General features: G+C 41.4%; 1 protein-coding gene across 1 annotated transcript; it reads left to right on the forward strand.

Moving 5' to 3' along the window:
• Positions 1-304: 304 nt before the first annotated feature.
• On the forward strand, positions 305-21,486 carry DNA2 (DNA replication helicase/nuclease 2). The gene is made up of 21 exons (XM_054637582.2): positions 305-386; positions 1,171-1,350; positions 1,748-1,931; positions 3,367-3,512; positions 5,053-5,178; positions 5,991-6,210; positions 7,258-7,375; positions 7,682-7,847; positions 9,060-9,254; positions 9,438-9,668; positions 10,629-10,745; positions 10,849-10,958; positions 11,941-12,050; positions 13,339-13,563; positions 14,675-14,868; positions 14,972-15,061; positions 15,155-15,347; positions 17,983-18,072; positions 18,665-18,847; positions 19,613-19,759; positions 20,358-21,486. Exons 1-21 carry the CDS (start codon positions 376-378, stop codon positions 20,412-20,414), a joined length of 3,093 nt encoding a protein of 1,030 aa, XP_054493557.2. The 5' UTR covers positions 305-375; the 3' UTR covers positions 20,415-21,486.
• The last annotated feature ends 1,463 nt before the right edge of the window (positions 21,487-22,949 follow it).

Consider the following 22,949-nt stretch of genomic DNA (forward strand, 5'->3'; position numbering starts at 1 on the left):
TAATATTATCTCGTACCACGGCACCAGTGGCGGAGGTGGAGCCGGGGGCGGGACAGCCCTTGACAGAGTGGGAATTCCCGGCGGGCGCGGCTGACAGCGGCGGCTGCGCCCCCCGGCCCTCAGCGCCCCTCGCGCTCCCTCACGGCGCGGGCCCCGCCCCTCCCCGGGCCGCGGCGCGAGGAGCCGCGCGCCGCTTCGCGCCTTCAGCCCGCGCGCGCGGGGACCGCCCCCTCCGCCGCCTCCCATTGGCCGCGAGGGGCGCGCTGGGCGGGGCTGGCGGAGCGCGCGGCTGTGCTGCCGGGGCGCGCGGGGCTCAGGGAACCGAGCCGAACCGAACCGAGCCGAGCCGAGCCGAGCGCCGTACGGGACCTGCCCATGGCCGAGAGGTAGCGGCCGAGCGCGGGGAGCCGCAGCTGGGCGGAGACGGCCGGGAGCGCGGGGGAATTGAACTTGCGAACCGCTCCCGGCGCCGGGCGGGGAGAGGCGGGACGGGGCCGTGAGGGTCGGCGGGACGGGGTTCTGAGGGCTGGCGGGGCGGCACCGGCCTCCCTCGGGCTGGGGAGTGCCGGGGGTAGCCGGTGAGGGGAAGCCGCCGCTGCCGAGGCTGTTCACGGCGGGGCCCCGGCGTGGGCTCTGCCCCGGCCGCCCCGCAGCTCCCCCAGGCATCGCTCGGGGACAGGAGAGCGGCAGGTTTGGCCGCTCTACCTCGGGGTTTGGCTATTGGAAACTGAACCTTGAATATCAGTTTTCTAATCAACTTCAGGTAGTGGGTAAAAATTTACTGCACCATGTTCGAGGTGTTTGTGTGGCAGCGAGAGTTCATGCCTGCAGGGAGATACAAACTTTCTCCCGAGCACAGCGTTTGCAGAACAGTTATAATTACTTTACTATTGCTTATGGATATGTTGACACAAAATTGAAGCACTAACTGTAATAAATAGCGAGTTGCTTAATATTTAGAGAGGTTTCCTACACTCTACCCGTACAGAACTAAAAAATCAAAAAAAAATCCAACCAAACAAAATATTTATAAAAATTGAAGGGGAGTAAAATTTGGTTTCTATTTGAAACTTTGAATTTGAAAAATTGAAGCTTTCCCCCTTTTTGCATGTAGGTTGGCTGTTTTCAAACAGTGCAGTATTCTTTGTAATTAGCTGTTTGTAATTTCAGTTTTCAGAAGAAAGTGGCTGACTCGCCTGATGCGATCCTGAAGAATGGGCTGAACAACAGATACCGTGTGCTGGAGGTCAGCGTGATCCAGAGGAATGGAAGTGACCCTGAGAAACACTTGACAATTACAGCCTCCCCCTCACTTGAAGATACAGAACTGTGCATCCTTAGGAATGGCTGGTAATCTGCACAGATGTTTGAAAAGAGCATGAAATTCTGGATTATTTACTCAATTTTGTTTGTGTTGTCTGTGAGTTGAGTTTTACGGCCTTAAAAGTGATAGGGGATCCTGAAGGAATCTTTGTTTAATGTAATATTATCAGTATGCTAGCATAATGGATATCATCTTGAGACACCTGATCTCAGGCAATGTGTGTTGAGTGGGCCGTGCTACCTTGCAGTTTTGTCATTGTAAAAATGCCTTTATTCACTCTCAGGATTCCTTTAGGTCAACTCCTTAAAAGGACCCAACCCAGCATTTCAAAGAATGTTGAATCTGCTGTGTTAGTGTGTTGTTATTTCTGATGCATTGTCTGTCATTTGCAAACACTGATTGTGTGGGTGTATTCCCTTGCAGGGAGTCTGTCCCCGTGGTTCCAGGGGACATTGTTCATTTGGAAGGGGAGTGCAGCTCTGGCACGTGGGTGATCAGTGCCCAGAGTGGGTACCTGGTGCTGTACCCAGACCTGCTGCTGTCGGGCACCACCATCTCCAGCAGCATCCGCTGCATGAGGAGGGCAGTGCTGAGTGAACGCTTCAGGGTGAGTGCTCATTGCACACTGCCTGGGAGCTCCTGTTCCCCTGGCACTGCTGCCTTAGCTCAGTGTTAAATCTGCCTCTTGGAAATGGCATTATTAGCAATTCATAATGTTCACAACACAGAATCATTTGGGGTGGACGCTGTCTCTGGTTGAGCTTCTCTTGTCTTTTTGAGAATTGCACCTGAAATAATGCAGTGCTCTTTAATGCAGCTACTGGGCTAAAGAAATGGTCTTTCCACTTATAATTCTGTTAATTTTTTTAATAATCTCTTTCCACATTTTGTGTGGATATGAATCCTTTGTGAGGGATATGCTTCTTGCCATCCATATGAAAATATAACCATACTTGGCCAAGTTAAGAGCTTCTGAAAAATGTGGCTAATTCAGTTAATAATTGGTGTGGGCTAACTCTGGAGTCTGAATCCAGCTGCTGTATCTTGGAAAGGGGACAAGTGGTAGTATCCTTGCTGATACATGAGAGATATTTGTGGTAGTATCCTTGCTGATACATGAGAGATATTTGTGGTAGTATCCTTGCTGATACATGAGAGATATTTGTGGTAGTATCCTTGCTGATACATGAGAGATATTTGTGGTAGTATCCTTGCTGCTACATGAGAGATATGCTGATAAATAGAGAAGCAACAGCTGCTGGTCTCAGCTGATGAAAACTTCCAGACATGATAGGATTATAAATCCTAATTAATAAGGAAGTTTTAAACAGCCTGGCTGGGAACCTGTGACTGGAACAAGAAAATTAAGAACAGGAGATTAAGACCATGAAATGGTCTTCAATCCTTTATTAGAGGAGTAAGGGGGATAAAATAATTGCTGGGACAATGCACAGGGTCCTGACTGGGATAGCACCTGTTGTGAATGGAATCCACTGGTCTGTGAGAGATCCATAATACCACAGTGTTTAGGTTCCCAGCTGTTTGGTAGTGACTCATGGAAGGACATTTACTACCACTTTCAGTTCTTGTGAGTCTCCAGAGCCCAGCCCTGCTGATGGGTTCTGAGCCATCTTGGTGACACATGGGATGATTTTGCTGTTTTAGCAGACAGGAAACTGCTTCATGCAAGAAATCTGTGTAAGATTCCAAAGGTATGTATTTGCATTAGGAAATGCCTGCAGGCAGAGCTTTCTCAAAATTGATTTTAATCTGTGCTTTTTTCCTTGCCTGCCAATCCCATAGAGATTGTATCCTGACATTGTCAGGCTTGGGATAAAGCAATAGGTGAGATCCACTTCAATTCAGCTGCTCTCACAGGCAGGTTTGGCCAGATAATCATGAGTGAGGTGAAAGCTGTCATGATCTTGTAGCTAAATAATGCAGGCCATGATGTGCAGCAAAGCAAACCCAGAAATTTGCCAGGGAAGTTGGCATGAAATGGGCACAAATCTTCAGCTCTGGTGACTTCCCTTCTGTTGCAGGGCGCCGAGCCGGGCTCACCCCAAATGCTCATTGGGACAATTCTTCATGACATCTTCCAGCAGTCAGTCACCAATGACCTGACACAAGAAAAGGTGCAAGAACTAGCAAATAAAATTGTGTATGGACAAAAGTACCTCAAGGAAATGTAAGTGGCATTACAGCATTACAGTACTCATTACAGTGAGCAGAAGAGCAAGGATATTTGAGCTGCTGACCAAAGTAGGAGTTACTGTGGTTCTGAGCAAGACTAAAAATCATTATGTGTGGAAGACAGGGCAGGAACACTTTGAAGTAGCAATTTAAGTTGTACTTCAAAAAATGTAGCACTGGTATCAGGAGAGTGTTCTGCCAAATGACTTTGCTTGATGGAAATTAGGGATCTTTTAATAAGATAATTCCCCATTTGATAGCTTAATTTTATTTGCCTTCCCTGCTGAGCAACTTCTGTATATCTGAACCACTCTTTTGCAGTAACTGTATGTGGCAGGGTTTTTTTTTGCTTTTAGGCCAAGCAGGTTGCAGTGTTTGTGTCTGTAACATTAGATTTCCAGGCATCTCCCAAAGCTGATTTGAATGGGACAAATAGTTAATTATGATCCTCAGCAATGAACCTGGAACCTTGTGACTGACCAAGAATTGAATTTCTGTTAATTTCATATCTTTATCAGGTTACTTAAAGTCTCAGTTGTCAGAAGACCTTTAACTTATTTTCTCAGCAGAGCTAAATCAAATGCTGGGCAATGCTTAGTAATTCCCTCAGAAAGTGGGAAGATGAATGGCTGGTAGTTTTAACATTTTACTGCAGGCTTGATTAAAATACATTCTACTCATGTAAATTAAAAATCATTATATATAGACTGTTTTAAATTGTATGTTGGGCAATATCAGTATCTGTTGACCCCAGGTGAGTCAGAAGTTAAAGTTGTAGTGGCAAGATTTATTACTCTTAGTTCTGTTATGAAGATAATATTTTGAATTGTGGCTGCTGAAATGCCTTTATGTCCCTCTGGGCCTGCATGAAACTGTTAATTTGCAATTCCTTTTTACATATGTTGGCTACTGTTTATTGGGATTGAAAAATAAGTTGCATAAGTCTGCTGCCTGTGGTCATTTGCACTCCTATGAACCTTTTTGTGCAAAATCCACTCTGTTGCTGTAGAATAATGACATTATTTCCAGTGGTTGCCAGCACTGAATTATCTAATGCCACACAATTACATTCAGTGTCATGTTCTGTCAAAATGCATGTAAGGAGCAGATGAGGATATCCAGACTAAAAACAAATGGTCTTTTAATTTGTTTATTCAACATTGCATGACATGTAGGAATAGCCATATTTAAATGCATGAGTCTGGTACTCCTTTCCTGCAGTCAAACTGTTCATTTTGTTTCATCACATCTGCCACACTGATGCTCTCACTGTGCTGTACCTGTTGTTTCAAAGGTTACACCAGAAATGGATGTTCTGGTATAGTATATCTCTTTTAATAGATGTTCAATTAATAGTTCTATGAATTGAGTTGAACCTCTATGAAACTGTTGTTATCTACAGTTTATAGATATTTATAAGAACTTGACAGTTACTTCCAATGATCTTGTTGCTACTTGAGGCAAGTCTCTTTAGTGCCAACAGCAGATTTAATACTTTGTTTCCTTCATGTGCATGTCTTTTTTTTTTTTTTTAGGTATCTCTTAAATGTGAAACAAGCACAGATAATGCAAGAAATAGAAGAATATTTGCCATCATTTTTTAAGTGGGCAGAAGACTTCATGCACAATCCAGCAAACCAAAACAAAATGCAACTGAAACTGTAAGAAGCCAGAATTAAGTTTTAAACCCTTCTATGTTGTATATCTTGTTTAGTTCACTTGAAATGTTTAGAACTCCTCTTGCACATCTGTTGGGTGATTCATGGCCTCACTGACTGTAGAGCTGCCCTGTGCTGCACGTTTAGCTGCCTTGGTGAGTACTGGGCAGGACATGAAGCCTGAGGGAGAGCTGACTTCGAAATCTTTAAATCCTTGTGAGCAGCATGGTACAAACCAGAGCTTTTAGTGAGCAGAAGAGCAAGGATATTTGAGCTGCTGAGCAAAGCAGGAGTTACTGTAGTTCTGAGCAAGACTAAAAATCAAAATGTGAAACTATTAATGAAATTAAGTTCTTGACTAATAACAGATTCCTTTGGTGAAATGATGATTTTACTCAAATGCTGCTGAGCTCTTCTTGTCCATGGCTTCTTGCTGTTAATTGTAGTAAGCATAGGGTGGTAAAGTTTCAGTGAAATGGCAGGTCTGAGCAAAACCTGTATGCTACTCTCACGTGTATGACAGAGTGTGGTTATTGAGAAAAGACCAAAAACTATTAAAAACAGTTTAAAGTCTCATTTTAACTTTGAAATATAGGTGAATAGCAAAACTAACTGAAGTTAGTTTCTGATATGTTGCTTCCTCTGTTAATGGGAAGAGTAGTTTGAGTGAGACTTGATGCATTTTATTTCTCAAGTTAGTGCCTAAAGGGCACTTGTAATGCAGAAATATTATATATTTAGTTGCAACACATTTTAATGTTTAAATATTAATAATAAAGGGAAATTGTTAATTTCTGGCTTAATTTTCTTTCTAGGTCAAATGGTGGAAAAACAGAAGATGTATCTTCTAAGATAGAGGTTGTAGATATCTTGGACATTGAAGAGAATATCTGGTCTCCCAGGTTTGGGCTAAAGGGCAAGATTGATGTTACAGCCAGGGTGAAAATCCATTGCCAGTCTGGAGTACAGTCTCGGGTAATGCCTTTGGAGCTCAAGTCTGGCAAGGAATCCAACTCCATCGAGCACAGGAGTCAGGTACAGGCACCAAATGCCTCATTTCACTGTCAGTGCTCTGTGCCTTTTTTGTTAGGTGACCTATTTTGTCTTATGAGTATGAAACACTTTGTATGTGTTATAATCTAAATTCATGGCTAGCTCATGCCCAAAGCTGCTGGTATAAAATTAAAGTGAACTTAGTAGTAAGAAGTGTATACATTTACCACCTTCAAGCACACTTAGGGGTTTTTTATCCTGAAAGGTCTGTTCTTTAGTCTCTTCTGAGTACATTCAAATATGAGGTTGAAGCAAACTGTTTCAGGAGCTGGAGTTATACATATTTCCATATAGCTGGCCTGATTTAGAAAGGTGGTAGCCTTGATAAAAGGTTTTAAAGATGCCTTTTAATTTAAATCCTTGGTAAAGTTACTACTTGCAGCTTCTATAAGACTTGTGATAATAATGGCTGTTTAGCCATATAAATTGTGGAATAACTAAATACAGTTTAGAATGTGTTTTGTTTTTAATGCTGGGCTGGTTTTGACTGGGGTTAGCAATGGTTTTCCTGACAGGAGGTAAGTGTGGGCTGTATTTTGGGTTTGTGCTGAGCACAGGTTGATAACACAGGGATGTTGCTGTTGGGGCTGGGCAGGGCTCACACAGAGCCAAGGCCTTTCCTGGGGGTGATGGGAAGTGAGGGGACACAGCCAGGACAGGGGACCCCAGGGATCAAGGGGGTGTCCCAGACCATGTGGCTGCTCATCACACTCACTGTCTAGGGGAAAGGAGGAGGAAGGGTTTGGGGTGATGGAGTTCTGCCTTCCCAAGGCACCATTCCATGTGATGGGCCCTGCTCCCCGGGGGTGGTTGAACACCTGCCCAACCACGGGAAGCTGTGAATGAATTCCTTGTTTTGCTTTGCTTGCATGTGTGGCTTTTCCATCTTAAACTGTCCTTATCTCAACCCTCAGCAAGGGTGTGGAGGTGAGTGAGCAGCTGTGTGGTGCTTGGGGTTAAACCACAGCACTATACTGGAATAATGTGCATTGCAGTATGTAAATATGTATTTATGTATAATGCTTGCAGGTTATTCTGTACACATTGCTGAGTTTGGAGCGGAGAGTGGATCCTGAAGCTGGATTTCTCCTTTATCTGAAAACTGGTACAATGTATCCTGTGTCTGGGGCTCGCATGGACCGCAGAGGTGAAGTTATTCCCCTTCTCTGGAAACCATCATTCTCTTCAATATTACTAACATCTTTCTGTATAACTGCAAAGTTTACTCTTATGAAAATAGCTGTACTTGGGGATACTTCACTTGTTCTAATACTTGGGGATACTTCACTCATTACTAACATTTATGTTAAAAATTCAGTTGTTTTATTAATATGGTGCAAGGACTTTGTGAATAATGAGTTCTTAGTTGACTAAAAAGTTGATAGCTAATTACTTTTGAGGTAGAAATTGTTACAAGCAAAACCATCAGTTTAGTTTATCCTTTTCTTGACAGAATTAATGAAGTTGAGAAATCATGTGGCCTTCTACTTGACACACAGTACCTATAAATCTGATGTGGGAAGGCAGAATTCACAGCTTGCTGCTTTGCCTCCTGTGATTGATGACAGTCAAACATGTAAATATTGTTCCCAAATGCACAACTGCTTTCTGTACAGCAGGTAAAAAAAAAAGTCTGATTAATGTTTTTAAATGAGATTGAATAATTGTATCTTTTGATATAATAATTTCATCTTTGTGATTGACAGTTTTGTATATATTGAATAATTTTCTACCCCAAAAGAATCTTCCACAGATTTCTCTACAACTTTTATGGTTCAGCTCCTGATTTCACAGAGACTTAATATGTTTGCTCAGGTACACTTTTTGCAAGACAAAATCTGAGATAAGTCTCAACAAAATACTTGATGACAATAACAGATCTCTTAAAAAAGCTATATATTCCTGCAGCTCTCTGCAAGAGGCAATCTCTGGGCCTGAGTTCTGGCTGGAGAGCCACTTTTTCAGGTTCACTCTGTAGAAGATTGTTTCCCTGTAGGGTATGACACAAGTAAGACATTGATACTACTCTGCTGAAGTGTTATTGCATCTCCTGGTCAACACAAGTAGTGAGCAAATATTCCATAAAATTTCACACAAAGTTATTGTATTGTTTTAACTGCTGTTACAAGTTTTAGTCTCTATGCTGCACAAAAAACAAGCAGAATTGTATGTGGAAGAGATCAAATGAGGTTTGTCAGAAAAGGAGAGCCTTGGGGGTGGTCTTGTGGAAATAGAATGCCTGATTGTTTTTAAAATTAGAGGGGTCAAAGTGTGTGTTGAGAGAGCTTTGTGGGGATACCTGATATGTTTCTGTGAAATCCTGCTTCTAATAATCATTTGTTGCAGCAGCAGGATATAGCTGGAGAGCTATTTACTTCTGGAGAAGCTTTTGTCTCTCTGGTTGTGTTTTGAATGTATGATTTGGTATAATGTCTATTGATATTTAGTTTTGAAAAAAATTACTTGAAATTTGCTTGTGTATTAACTACTAAATCTCCATTGCTTAGCTAAATATCAAAATAGTATATTACAATAAAAGGAGTAAAAGGTAAACTCTGTAAATCTGTAAATGTATATGTTACTATCCTTGAAATGCCTTTATTTGGTCTTTGATTACCTTACTGCCCTTCAAAATGATGGAGATAATTTGAAGTTACTCACACAAGATTATGCATCTGAACAAGGGATGCAGATTCTACTTTATTCAAGTAATGATAAATGAATCTGTCTGGGATGTTACAGTGGGTATTTGGATTGTTGCTGTGCACAGATGGGCTTGCAGGTGAAAAAGGATGCAGGCTGAGCCTCTCTGTGGCTGGTTCTGTCCCTAGGGCTGTGGAGCAGAAGATGGCCAGTGTGGCCTTTCCTCCTGCTTTGGTGCCTGTCATTGACAGAGAGACCCAGCACCTGAAACCCTCCCACCTGGAGTATTTCAGCCTCTGGTATCTGATGTTAACCTTGGAGCTGCAAAGTGGAGAGCATAAAAAGGGATATAAAAATATATGGATGACACCTTCTTTGGAAAGGTAAGTTTAATTTCTAAGCTCATGCCAATGATGCTTCCTTCCTTCCTTTTGTTTGTGTTGTATTTTGGTTTTGATTGTTGCTTGTGGGTGGTATGGTTTTTTAACTTATGGGGGTTTATTCTTAATAGTTCTCTTACAGAGAGGATCTTAATATTAAAATATCTCTTTTTTGAATACCTTCAGAGAGAAGGCTGGAGATTGTGTTGGAAACATGATGAGAGTTGATGCAGTCCATGAAGTTTCTGAGGGACAGTACCTACATTTTTTCCAGCGTAGAAATGGTGCCATACCTGGGACAAACCTGTTGGTTGGTGATCGAGTGGTTGTGAGTGGAGAGGAAAAGGGTTTGCTTGGTTTGGCTACTGGCTATGTTAGAGAAGTCAGTGGAACAAAAGTCTCCTGTTTGCTGGGCAGGTAATAGGATAAAAAGAAAAGTATCTGTTTGCAAACACTCTGGCACTGCCTCGAGGAAGGGTGCTGCTAGGTGTCCAAAAAGCTGTGACATGTCCTGACTCTTCCTACTGGTGATGCCTCAGGGTTTAGCTTTTCTATTTCTCAGATTCTGTGCTCCTTTAGTGTGTAAGTCTAGGCTTCATATTAGGGGATGGTGAGCTCTCTGCACAGAGTAGGGAGGCAAAACAATTCCTGCTCTAGCTGGGGACCAAGGACAAATGATCCAAACTTCAGGCCCAAGAGTGCAAACAACTGGACTGAAGAGGGAAAAACAAGATTGATGGGACTGCCTGGGCTAAAGCTGGAATTGGACAATGAACTGCAGTGTGCAAATGGAGCAGAACTTATGAGAGACCCCGTGACCGGGTGTCCATTTTGTGACCATTTTGGTTCATTTTGGGTGCAGCCCTGGCTGGGCTCTTGTGCTGCCCAAGGTGCATCCATTGAGATCCTTTTAATAAATCCCTGCTTTATTCTTGAGCTCTATCTAGTCTCTGTTCCAGGCCAGCCTTCACAAGGCCTCACTGGCTTTGGAGTAGTACCCTTCAGAAATTCTCTTGTCTTGACTGAAACTGCCAGTACCTGGTATATATGCCTGTCTATTTACCCAGGTGGTTTGAATAAAAGCACATTATTACTCTATTGACTTCCATCTCTAGCATGAATCCATATGGATACAGTGAGGACTGTGTTAATAGTAAATTTCATTGTTCAGTCTATATTGTGTTTAAGTTTGGCTTATGTTTTATTGTCCCTCATTGGGGTCATGCTTTCTTTAGATCAGTTCATAGTGTATTTCAATCAGCTGTTGCTTCACTCTGGGATCTCTGGAAGATATCATTTAACATGTAGTAATAAGTCTCTAATCAACATACAGCTGGTAAACAAAATTATTTCATCCATGTTCTTGTCATCCTTCAGGGATTTGTCAAACCTCCCCAAGACCACTGTATTTAGGTTGGATCATGATGAAGGAGATGTTGGTACAGGAGTCCCTTTTAAAAATCTTTCTAAATTGATGAAAGATTGCCCAGTCAGGTATGAAAAATCAACTTAATTTCACACTTTCAATATTTTCAGATGAAGTTTCTCAACTGGTAACTGTTATTTGAACTCAGTTTTGTCTTGTTTTTATCCACAGTGAAAGGCTCCGCAACCTGATCATTGACTTCCAGAAACCATGTTTTATTCAGCACTTGAGCTCTGTCCTTCCTCCTGAAGCAAAGGAAACTGTTGCAAATATTTTAAAGGGTACAAAATTACTTTCCCCAAAATGCTCTGCTTAGTAGTATGTTTCTACAGCCAAAGTATTTATCATGCTATAAATATAAGGAGTTTTTCCTCCTTGGGGGTCCTGTCATAGTTCTCAGCTTAAAAATTAAAACCAGGTTCTTACCTTGCATGTCTTCCAACTAGCTGAAGGCTCATTTAATCACAGGAAGACCTGATCAGATCCTTGTTCACAACTTTATTTTACTAGAGGCTGCAGTGTGCAGTTGCAGACAGAGGGCCATGTGATTCCCTCTGTAACCTTTACAGGAGGAAGGGACAGAGACAGCTCTTGAGATGGAGGGAGAGGAAGGAGATGGGCTCTGGTGGAAACATTCACTTGTGTGGTGGAAACAATCACTCTTGCTAACTTGTTGACAAGTGTCAACATAGTGTCATGCTTTGTGGCATTTATTTAAAAACAAAACTAGTTTAGGTATGAGGCAGCATCTTGTATTTGGTGGAAATATTTCCTTGTGCTCTGACAGAGCTGACTGTGAAAACATAAATTTAACTGAGTTGTCTTAGAGTTCTTAGAGTAAATTGAATTTTCTATAAAAACTCAATTTGAAGTTTTACTTTGCTTGAGCTTTGCTTAGTCTAAATAGCTGAAATGCCCTTGCTGTGAGCTGTGTGTTTGGATGTGAAAGTGGTATGATCAAACACACGTGCCCAGACACAATATGTGGAGGCGGTCAATTAAGATATTAGAAAAAAAAGTCACAAAAGTCTAAAAATAAAAACGTTTTCAGTGACTTATTTCTAGGACCATAGTGCAGAGCTTCTACTAATCTTGTGTATTATGTTTAATGTCATATCTTCATTAAAACCTACAGACTTTGCTCAGTTCTTTTCTCTATTAAGGGCTTTAGTGAAGGAGGAAATTACAATTTTGCTGTGACTTTAGTAATTATTACAGTTTTGCTGAAGTGTAATAATTCAATTTTGCTTTTTCTTCTGAAAGGTCTAAATAAGCCTCAGAAACAGGCAATGAAACAAGTGCTACTTTCAAAAGACTACACCCTTATTGTGGGTATGCCTGGAACAGGAAAAACGACTACAATATGTGCTCTAGTAAGATCATGTACCTTGGAGTTTAATTTTTTTGGTGCGATTTAGAGGATAGAATTAAACCAACTGTGTAGTGTCATGGCTTCATCTGACAGTATCTGTATAACTTCAAGGAAGAAAACACACTTCTTTTTGCTTAACCTATATTTGGTAGAACTAAAATTGGATTTTGTGGAGTAGGATGGTCAATTGCTTGTGTAGGAATGTATGTGGGAGGGAGGAGATTGAAGTGTGATATTTAATCATTTCTGTGATGCTTTAGTGTTAAAATTCCTTGGCTCTAAATATCAGCAAGTCTTCAAGTCCTGAGTTATAGCTCAAAAGAGGAAGTAGCCAGTAGTACTGGCTTGAGCAGCCACTGTGGATTGCATGAACCTGTGGGGCTGCATCTATGTGCAGTCTGCTACCATCTCCTCTAGCTGGTGCTTCTCTCCTCCAGGAAAGAACTGTAGGAGCATACTGCCTTCAGGCTGTGGGCTGAGTGAGGTTTTCATCAAAGAGCAGAGTTAACCTGCTTCCATTTGCCATCAGCTCATGGAAGGAGGAGGCAGGAGAGCTGCTGCTGTCTTCAGACCAGCCCATTGCCCTGAACCTCCAGGGGCTGCATTGCCATGGAGAGAAGTGCTGTGGGAACAGAGGCTGCTGCTGTCTTCAGACCAGCCCATTGCCCTGAACCTCCAGGGGCTGCATTGCCATGGAGAGAAGTGCTGTGGGAACAGAGGCTGCATGGCTGCTGCTGTCTTCAGACCAGCCCATTGCCCTGAACCTCCAGGGGCTGCATTGCCATGGAGAGAAGTGCTGTGGGAACAGAGGCTGCATGGCTGCTGCTGTCTTCAGACCAGCCCATTGCCCTGAACCTCCAGGGGCTGCATTGCCATGGAGAGCAGTGCTGTGGGAACAGAGGCTGCATGGCTGCTGCTGTCTTCAGACCAGCCAGGGGCTGCATTGCCATGGAGAGCAGTGCTGTGGGAACAGAGGCTGCATGGCTGCTGCTTACCCTGGGGATCTTGGAGTGCAGTTCCTTGGGAGTGCACATCCAGGTTTTGGCTCTGTGTGAGCAGCCTTGTGAGCCTGCTGGCCATGGGAGCCCTCAGGACTGCTGCCCACATTGTCAACTGACACATCTGGCCAGAGAGACTGATACAGACCAGGTCATGTTTATTATTGGCTCCCTCCAAAACCCTTTGTGCTTTTCCCCTTAGCAAACCTGGGATTGTTGATTCTTGCAGATGAATCCTTTTCTGCTTCTCCTTAACAGCTTCTCCTTTTCTTTCCCTTTGCCACTCATTAGGTGAGAATTCTTTCTGCTTGTGGCTTTAGTGTCCTTCTGACCAGTTTTACACACACAGCTGTGGACAATGTCCTGCTGAAGTTGGCCAAATTCAAAGTTGGTTTCTTGCGCTTGGGGCGAGCTCAGAAGGTTCACCCAGATATTCAGAAATACACAGAAGAAGAAATCTGCAGGTCCAGATCAATTAAGTCTGTAACAGACTTGGAAGAGGTCTATAATAGTCAGGTGAGAAAAATGTTTTCTTGCTAGTCCTTCAAGTTATTAAAGATAATTACATTAGTATTTTGTTTGGATGCTGCAGAGAAGGAACCCATCCCAGGGGTGTGCACTGCTGTAAGAAATCTGGGCTGAAAGAGATACTCAACCTCTGCATTGTTTCAATTTCTTTATAGCCAGTAATGACCTACATTAAGTCTGCAAGTTGAGAAGCTTTGTTTATGTCCACACAAAGTAACTCTCATTGTAAGTAATAAGCCCCAAAAACTCCACTGCTTTTCTCTGACAGAGGTTTTGTGAATGGGCTGCTGCAGCCTCCTTTAGCACTATTTACATTCTGCTGCTGTTTGTCCCTTCTCCCTCCCACTGGTGCTCCTTGTGCCATCAGTACAATCAGCAGATGAGGGAGAGGAAGTGGAATGCTGTGGAGCTGACCTGGCCAAACCCTTATTTCTGATTATTTCTTAATATTTCTTTTTAGTGCTGTCTGTGTGAATGTTAATGCAAACCATAATGGGAGCTGGGTCATACAAATCAGTGGCAGCTTTAAATTAAATTCACTGAAAGAATAAAGTTTGATGGGAGTTGGAGTGAATGCCAGCTTCACAAAAGCTGCCATTTACTTTTTATTGATAAGTATTGCTGGGGAAAGACTGAAGTCATAAGGGGAATGAATTGGCATTTCTTATTTTGGTCATTTTGGGTTGCAGTGGAAGCACAGTGGTGGGGAGAACTGTGCTGCTGTTGTTGTTTTATCTTTTCTTCAGTCTTGAAAAAAAACCCCAAACCACCTGATTTTTCACTGTAGTCATTTCAGCACACTCCATGAATTGTCCATGAATAGAACCTGGCATCACTCTGAACACATGACAGGAACAAGTTGTTTGCTACAGTCTGCTCTAAAGCTGGTTTTGTTTGTCACTTGCAATTGATACAAGAATGTGTCAGGCCAATATATATCTAAGTGATGTTGGTCTGATTTCAAGGATAAATAATTTGATTTCTGTGATTTTACAGTTTAGTTCAGTTTAATGGGAAATATTTTTTCTTTTAATGTGGAGAATACAGTGCTAAAGGATGTGAAATGTATCTTATCCTTGAAGTGTGTCTCAATTTTCAGCCAGTGGTAGCAACATCTTGCATGGGAGTAAATCACCCCATCTTTACTCAGAAGCAATTTGACTTCTGCATTGTTGATGAAGCTTCCCAAATCAGCCAGCTCGTGTGCCTGGGCCCACTGTTCTGCTCCAAAAGGTTTGTGCTGGTGGGGGATCATCAGCAGCTGCCTCCACTTGTGCTGAATGCAGAAGCCAGGTAAGATAAAATGCTGCTGGACAATTCCTAGTCACAGGTTCTGGGAAGGCTCTTGCAGTGTTTTGATTGACACATTTTGATTTTTGTCTTTGTATTGTAACAGAGATCTTGGCATGAGTGAAAGCTTATTTAAAAGGCTGGAACAAAACCAAAATGCTGTTGTCCAATTAACTGTGCAATACAGAATGAATAGGTACTTTCAACATTTATTTACTAAAATGTGTTCTTGATGTGGGATTGAAATGGAGAGATTTTCATGCCTTTTATTGTTTTTTTAACTCTTTAGTAAGATTATGTCATTGAGTAACATGCTGGTATATGAAGGCAAACTGGAATGTGGTTCAGAGAAGGTGTCAAATGCCACTGTTAACTTGCCCAACCTAAAGAAATTGAAACTGGACCTTGGGGATGCTTCAAAGTCATGGCTGAAAGAAGTTCTTGATCCAGACACACCTGTGTGTTTTCTGAACACAGAGAAGGTAAAGTTCATTTTGCTCTTCCCACATGTAAAACTTCATTCAGCTTAGGTTGGGTAAAACAGGGAACCTCAGAAAGTGTTTTTCCAGCATCATGTGAAGTGTGCAGCACACAAAAACATCCTTGGCATTGTTGGCAGAGCTGAGCAGGGTGGTACAGCTGCTGCTGGAAACATCACATCTGAGAACAGCTGAAAACTTGAATTCAGATACTGTTTCAGAAAATATTGAATGGACTTTAAACTTAGTTCTTCCTATTCAAAGTGTGCAGCCCTACTGGCTGTCCTTGCCAGCAGGGAATGGCCTGATTTCCAGTGCTGAGGGTCAGTGGTGGCAAAGCTGTGTGCCAGTGGCAGCAAAAACTCCAATTCTCCATGGGGTTTTGCAGATGTTCTATACATTGAAGTATAAGGGATGAATAAACTGGTTTAGGTCCTTTCATGGAGACCCAGAATTTTGCTGGGAAAGTAAAATTCTGGTGCAGATAAAAATTCTGCCAAGAAACTGACTTGCAGGAAAAATGAGGAAGAGTTTAAACACTTGGGGAAAAAGATGAATAAATTAGTACCTGTTTGTGGTCTCTCTACTTGTCACTGTAGTTAGTGATTGGATTATGATTTGAATCTTTCTTCCTCCTTAACAGGTTTTATGTTGATTCCTATTAATACTGTGTTTTGCCTAGAATAGAATAGAATAGAATAGAATAGAATAGAATAGAATTAATATAATATAATTAATATAATATAATATAATTTTGATATAATTATCAGCCTTTATGATCTTTTATGCTGACCCTGGTCAGAACTCACCAGTGTTTCTATGCTCTCTGACATTGTACAGGATTCATGGTTTTTCTAACAGTTCGATAGAATCTCTTCAATGACCTAAAAACAAGCAGTGTTTATTTTGATGGCTTAGAGAAATTTCTAAAAATGTCTAAACCAAACAGAGACATTTTCCAGGGATGCCTGGACAGCTGCAGTTCCTTTCCCAGCAAGGCAGACAGTTGGTCCCAGGGAAGAGGCCTGTTAATAGGAATCTGGCTGAACCACTGTTTATCTAGTAATCACAGCAAAATTGCTAATGAAAAAGTGGAGTTTCTGTTCCATTTTTTTTCTCTAGAAAGCCCATCTCAAGTGTAAGACAGCTGTCCTCTTCATAGAGCCAGGAGGAAAGTTTTTATTTCCAAAATATTCTAGATTTGTTGAGACATGAGGCTCTAATGCCATTTCTCCTTTTGGACTTCCTGTCAGAACTGCATGTATTGTGGCAGTCATGAAGGCAGAAATGAAAAAAAACTACTGAACATGACAACCAACAAAACCAGCTTTTATTTCCTTTGACTTCATAGTAGGTTTTTTTCCTCCTGTATTGTTTATAGTGTAACCAAGAAATGCTTATGAAGTAGACTTAGGGGAGGGATATAAACAGAGAGAGAAGGAAGAGGAAAAAACACCATGACAGCACCAGGAAGCTCACATTTATTATGCTGGCTTTAAAAAAAAAAAGAAGAAAAAGCCTCTATTGTTTTCTGCTTAACAATGCAACAAGTTTGTGACAGCAATGGGAAATCTATTTATTTCTTTTCTGCCAACCCCTGTGTCAGTCTGCACTTCTCTGACAGCTTGGGGCTGGTGGTTGGAAAAATGACATCCTTGATTTAGGGCAAGTCTCCTGAGAATTTCTAGGCCCAAGTTGTTTTTGTTGGTGGTTCTGCTGATGTCCTATGGGAACAGGGGAAATATAAATGTAAGCATGTGTTACCATAAGCATGACACAGCTTTTAGAACTTCTTTCCTGAAATTATTTTAGTGTAGTTTTTAGCTGTACTAATGCCAGTGTGGTCAGAAATGAACTGTGCAGTTCAACAGTGCTCTTCTGCTTGAAGAGAGCTTGAGCACAGGGGGTTTGGAGGCTTCAAACACACTTCCATTGCTATTGCTGCTACTTCAACTTCAGAGAAGACAGGAATCAAGCAAAGAGAAAAAAATCCCAAACTATGACACTACAGTGACAAGAGTTTGCATCCTGAGCTTGTTGGCCTCATTCATACATGATGTAGAGAATGGGAGGTAATAGTTAAGAAATGGTAAATCCAGTGAATATTTCAAGGTTGGGAGTTTATACTACAATTTAATACTACCATTTTGGATAGTTCCTGCTGTAGCTTTAAATGTAGGCTTTCAAACATTTGAAAAAAATTAGCCTTTCTGCCGTGGAATGAAGAAAATTCCCTGTAAATAATGCTATATGGAGAGTGTTAAAGCAAAAGTCCTGTGTAAAATATAATTTGCTCTTTTACCTTATCAGCAGGAAAATGTCCATTTTTGGGTTTTTTGATATATGATGTATAATGCTGAACTGTAAAGTCAGAGGATTAAGTTTGGCAGTTTCTTAAGGAGACAAGCTAGTGCTAGAAACTTATTTTGGGGATTGTTCCAATTTGTTTTGCAAATGCAGTGTTCTGAAGTTAATTCACAGTACAGGCTCTTCTGTTTAGTAAAATTTAGCATTTAACTTTACTTCTTTACTTCATACCATCAGTATAAATCCACATATGACTCAGTGAGCTAGGGACAGAACACAGCACCCCATTACAGACAGCAAAAGTCATTGTTTTCTCTTTGTATTTTCAAAGGTCCCAGCAGCAGAACATGCAGAAAAAGGTGGCATAAGCAATGTAACAGAAGCTAAAATAGTGCTTTTCCTCACATCCTTATTTATTAAGGTATCTTTTACTTTATTACCTGGTTTGGAGGGAAACCTTTAATATTTTTACATTGCTTTAGTAGTGGTGACTGAATGTGTTGGGTAGCTCTCTTGGGGATAACCTTAAAGATAAATTTAAAGATAAATTGAAGGTTGGTTTCATGTCAGTGTAGTGGGGAGCCTGAGGTCTGCATTCCCTTCCCTGTCCTTGCCTGCTTGGATCTGAGATGCAAAAAAAAACAAATGCTGGATGCCAAATTCTTTTAAGAGATGAGGGAGGGGAGAGGATTTGCCTTTGTTCCTTCTTTCATCCAGAAATACAGAGCAGGAGCTCCGAGTGTTCACCTCACAGTCTGAAGAAGAAAGAAAAATGAGGATTTCAAGGATATCTGTCTTTGTGCCAAGTTAAGGCAAAGCTTGGGAGCTTGCAGTAACTGATGTTTTCTATCTCCTTTAGTTAATATTTGTTACACCTACAGTTCCTTTAGTTTAGATACAATATCTTGCAGCACTGTTTAAAAAAAATTAATTAGAAGAATCTTTCTGACCATACTGACTTTCCCAAGCCAACTGCAGTGACAGATTTTTTCTCTGCTTTCTTCTTCATTCAGGCTGGCTGTAAGCCCTCAGACATTGGCATCATATCCCCCTACAGACATCAGTTAAAAACCATCACTGACTTGATGGCAAAATGGAAGGAGAACAGAGTGGAAGTGAACACGGTTGACAAATACCAAGGAAGAGACAAAAGTGTCATAATTGTGTCTTTTGTTAGGAGCAGTATTGATGAAAATGTAAGTTGGTCATTTTAGCTTTGTTCCTCTCGGGGTCTCTCGCTGGGCACAGTGACCCCAAGATACATTGGAAAGTCTCTTTTCCCAGCCTGGGCTTGAAGGAGTCAGAGCCCTTCCTTTCTCAGTCTCAAGGTTGTTTATTGTATCTTATCTATAAAATTCTTTCTCCTGCCCTGCTGAGGTCGGCTCAGCAAGACAGCCCAAGGCACTCTGCTTCCCCCCAGGGCAGTGTTATGTTTTTATACTAAAAACTATGTGTACAATATTTACAATTACTTCCCAATACCCATCACCTGTGTTAGACAGTGAGCTTCTACTCTAAACCAATCTAAAAGTGCCAATGTCACAGCAGAAGATGGAGGCTAAGAAGAAGGAGAAAGGCTGGACACGCCCAGATCCCTCCATCTTGCCCCCCTGAATCCCCATTCTAAAAACCCCAAAATCTCCTTTTTCACCCTGTGATTAATTCACTATCATCCTACTTCATTTGTCATGGCTTGCATGGCTTCATACAAGGTTGGTAACTTGCTCCATGGGTCATAATCAAACCCACAGGGGCATCTTGGGCTCTGTGGCAGGGTCCCTGAGCCCCCTGGCAGGGGTCTGGCTGCTCAGGACAGCCAGAGGGATGTGCTGGGTGCTGACATGTTCCAGTCAATTTCAGTAGTTTAGATGCATTTTGAAGATGAGTGGTTTATGTCCATAAGTTTTTCCTATTCATGGTTTAAGTAGGGAAAATAAAAGCAAGTGGCATTTCCTTTCCAGCTTGGCACCCTGCTGAAGGACTGGCGCCGCCTGAACGTCGCCATCACCAGAGCCAAGCACAAGCTGGTCATGGTGGGCTGTGTTCCCTCCCTGTGCTGCTATCCTCCCCTGGAGAAGCTCCTCTGCCATTTGCAGTCCCAGGCAATGATATCCTTTTTCTCCATGCTGCTTCGGGAAAGGGGAAAGCTGGGATTGACTCAGGGAGATTTGAGGTGAGAATGGGAAGATCTTTGATTATTTAGGTTATACTTTCAACAGTGATTGGTACACAACACAAAATGTGCTGATTAGATTTGCCAGAAGTGTACTTGAGATCAAGCTAGTGGATGTGTTTAGAACCTTCTCTGTCTTCAACAGCAGAAAAAGTCAATGCTGACTTGCAAGTCAACTTGGCCATAATTTTTTGATTTCGAGGCCTGAAGTTTTAATTTTAATGCTTTTGCATTTTTTCCTGTGATCATTTTGAGTTTCTTGGCATCTTAACATTAGTGTGATTTCTTTCTTCCACTCAACACATCTGCTTCATGAATAATCTTGGTGGAAAGGAAAGCAGTGTCACTTTCAGATGACTTGGTAATTTTTTCTTTCTCTCTGGCATTGTACTGAATAAGCTTTAGCTATTACTGTTTCCATCTCCTGTTTAAACAGGAAAGAACCTTGTTAGCTGCTTTCTTTGCAAACACCCATGCATATTCAAATAGGTTTTGTGAAAGCCAAGTGTTAAAATGCTTCCTTAACTTGCTACATCTTGAATCTTCCAGCCGGGGCTCATGAAAGTATCCACAAGTGTAACATCTTATGAGTGGGAAGATGGAAGTTTTACAGGACTTTGTATCTTCTGCTATGTTTAATGTAAATAGCTGGGAATTGGGGTGTCAGTGCTGATGTGCACTCTTCAGCCTGGAGGCAGCCAAAACAGGAAGCATTCAATTATTTGGAAGTTTCCTTTCAGTAGAATAACAGATATTACTTGAAAAAGCTGATGGTTACAGAACTAAAGCACCCAGCTTGTGACAAACCAGAAATGTGAAGCACTCTGTTCCTTCCTGCTGGATATTGCTATATTCTCTTACCTTGATGAACAGTTACCTGCAGAAGTGACTGGGGAAGCACTTGAGGGGGAAGGGAGTGTAGACCAGTGTTGTACTGAGTCAGTTTTCTGGGCTCTATTTGGTTTTAATAACTTGAAGATGTAGTTTACATACAATAATTCCATTTGTTAGAATTCCTAATTAAGGTGCTGTGTTGTGCTGTTTGGAAAAAAAACCAGAGAAAACTTCTTCCACTTCTTCAAAACCTCACATTGTCCTTTGAAGTCTACTCCTGCTTTTAAAAATGCTGAAGTCTTTTATATTTATATACATAATGTAATTAATCTCTCATGTGAAGATCCCTTGATGACATTTCTAATCTCTTGATTTTGCATACCTCAGGGAGAAATGCAATGCTGATTCACTTCATCCCCTGTTAATAATTTCTGTGTTCAGCAGACCAATCTGAAGTGAAATGCTTCATGGTAGAACTCTTGTTTTCAGTTTATCTGACCTGTAGTCTTGAAAACAAAAAGGAAACAAAACTAGACATGCAGCTTGGTGACTAAGAAACTTACATGCCCAGGTTGTATTTTTTAAAGATGATGGCATATAAACAACAGAAAACACCTTTTACTTGAGAGTTCTCTGTTAGTTTCTTTATGCTACCTCATATTTTACACCGAAGAGGCTGAGAAGTTTCTTTCCAAGGCTGCTGGTGGAAACATCAATTTTTTGATTCTTCAGAATCATTAGCATTTGTTTTTTCTTGGATCAATGTCAAGTAGCTGTGTGCATACAGTTGCAGACAAACCTGTTAAATGTGGGAATTTTCACTCTTTTAAACTGCTTCCTAACTTTTTGTAATGTTTGAACTAATAAAAGTTGCTGTTGGTTTCATTAAAGTTGTGTATACTTTGTTAACCCTTTGCTTTATACAAGGCAAATACTTAGAACAGTACAACAATAATTTGAAAATCTCCTCCTTTTTCAGGTGAAAATACATGCTTCATCAACTGTGCCTATGCTCTGGGTCTTTCAAAAGATGAAAAAAATAGGGTAAAATATGCTCTTTATTATAGTAGTGACAGCAGAATACTTTTTTAGAAGAGATTTTCTATCTGTGTTTAGGATCTGTGTGTAGAAAGCTCTTAAGATTTCATTAATCTGTTCTCTTACACCAAGCAATGTGTATCCAGGAAATGGTTTGCATGCTATTAAAAACTTAATACATAAATTAAAGGTATTGCCATCCCATCATGAAATTGCATGAGAAACAAACAGAAGAATCCACTTACAAAATGCATCCTTCCCTGTCATGTGGTAAAAATTAGACTGAGCAGCAAATCCTGAGCCTACAGGTGAAATCGTGTTTTGCTCTGGTGGTCTCAAACAAAATTGAGATGTGATTCTCTAAAACACTCTGTGTTTCAATGAATATACAGCAGGTGAGCATCTTTTAGAAGTAAAGGATCACTTTTTTGTGTGCTGCCTTTGAAACAGCTTCCTCATGCAGAGGCAGCTCTTGGTGCTGCTGGAAAACATGCAGATGTTGCTGGGATTCCCAGAAATGAATAAAAAAGGAAGTAAAGGAAGTTGTTTTGTGTCAGACTAGCAGGATCAGAGTGTGACTGTTTCAGAATTGTTTGATATTTAAATGTATAGGTTCCTTTTTCCTTGTAAGAGGTGGGAAGGGTGGCTGTAAGTGTCTCTGTCACCATGGGCTGTGGTTTGTCCCTTGTCCTTTGGTCTTTCCTTGCAGGCCCAGGCAGTGACACCCTCTGTGCTGTTCAGTGCAGTCTCTGAAGCTGGGCAAGGAAAATAACACACTTTTATTTTACAGGTTGCTGGTTAGCCTTGCCCAAAAAGGTGAGAGGAAAGAATAATTATTAAGCAAAGCATATAGTAGTGCTTAGGGTGCAGTAAGCATCAGCTGAGATCCCATCTGGACGTGACAAATGTGCTTGGTGATAAACAACTCTGTGAGTTTTGGCTCTTTTCCAGCCAGATTCACATTCCTGGGCTTCTTAAGATTAAACCCCAAAAACTTACTTTTTTTTTTTTTTTTTAATGCTGGTTTCAGTTCCCCAGCACATTACCTTTAAAGGTACTAAACTCACAGATTTTTCTAGAAGGAAATTATTTATTCTGATACATGCTACAGAATTATTATCTGGAATAAATGCTAGGGATTGAAGCTTCATGTCACTACAGAAGGGCAGAGAGGCCTCAAGGCTTCCTGTGCCCAAGGCTGCCATGGCGCTCTTGCCCATCCCTGCGGCCGATGCCGCTCTCCGGGCGGGCAG

Source organism: Agelaius phoeniceus, chromosome 9 (genome assembly GCF_051311805.1).
Source record: "Agelaius phoeniceus isolate bAgePho1 chromosome 9, bAgePho1.hap1, whole genome shotgun sequence".
Lineage (NCBI taxonomy): Eukaryota > Metazoa > Chordata > Aves > Passeriformes > Icteridae > Agelaius > Agelaius phoeniceus.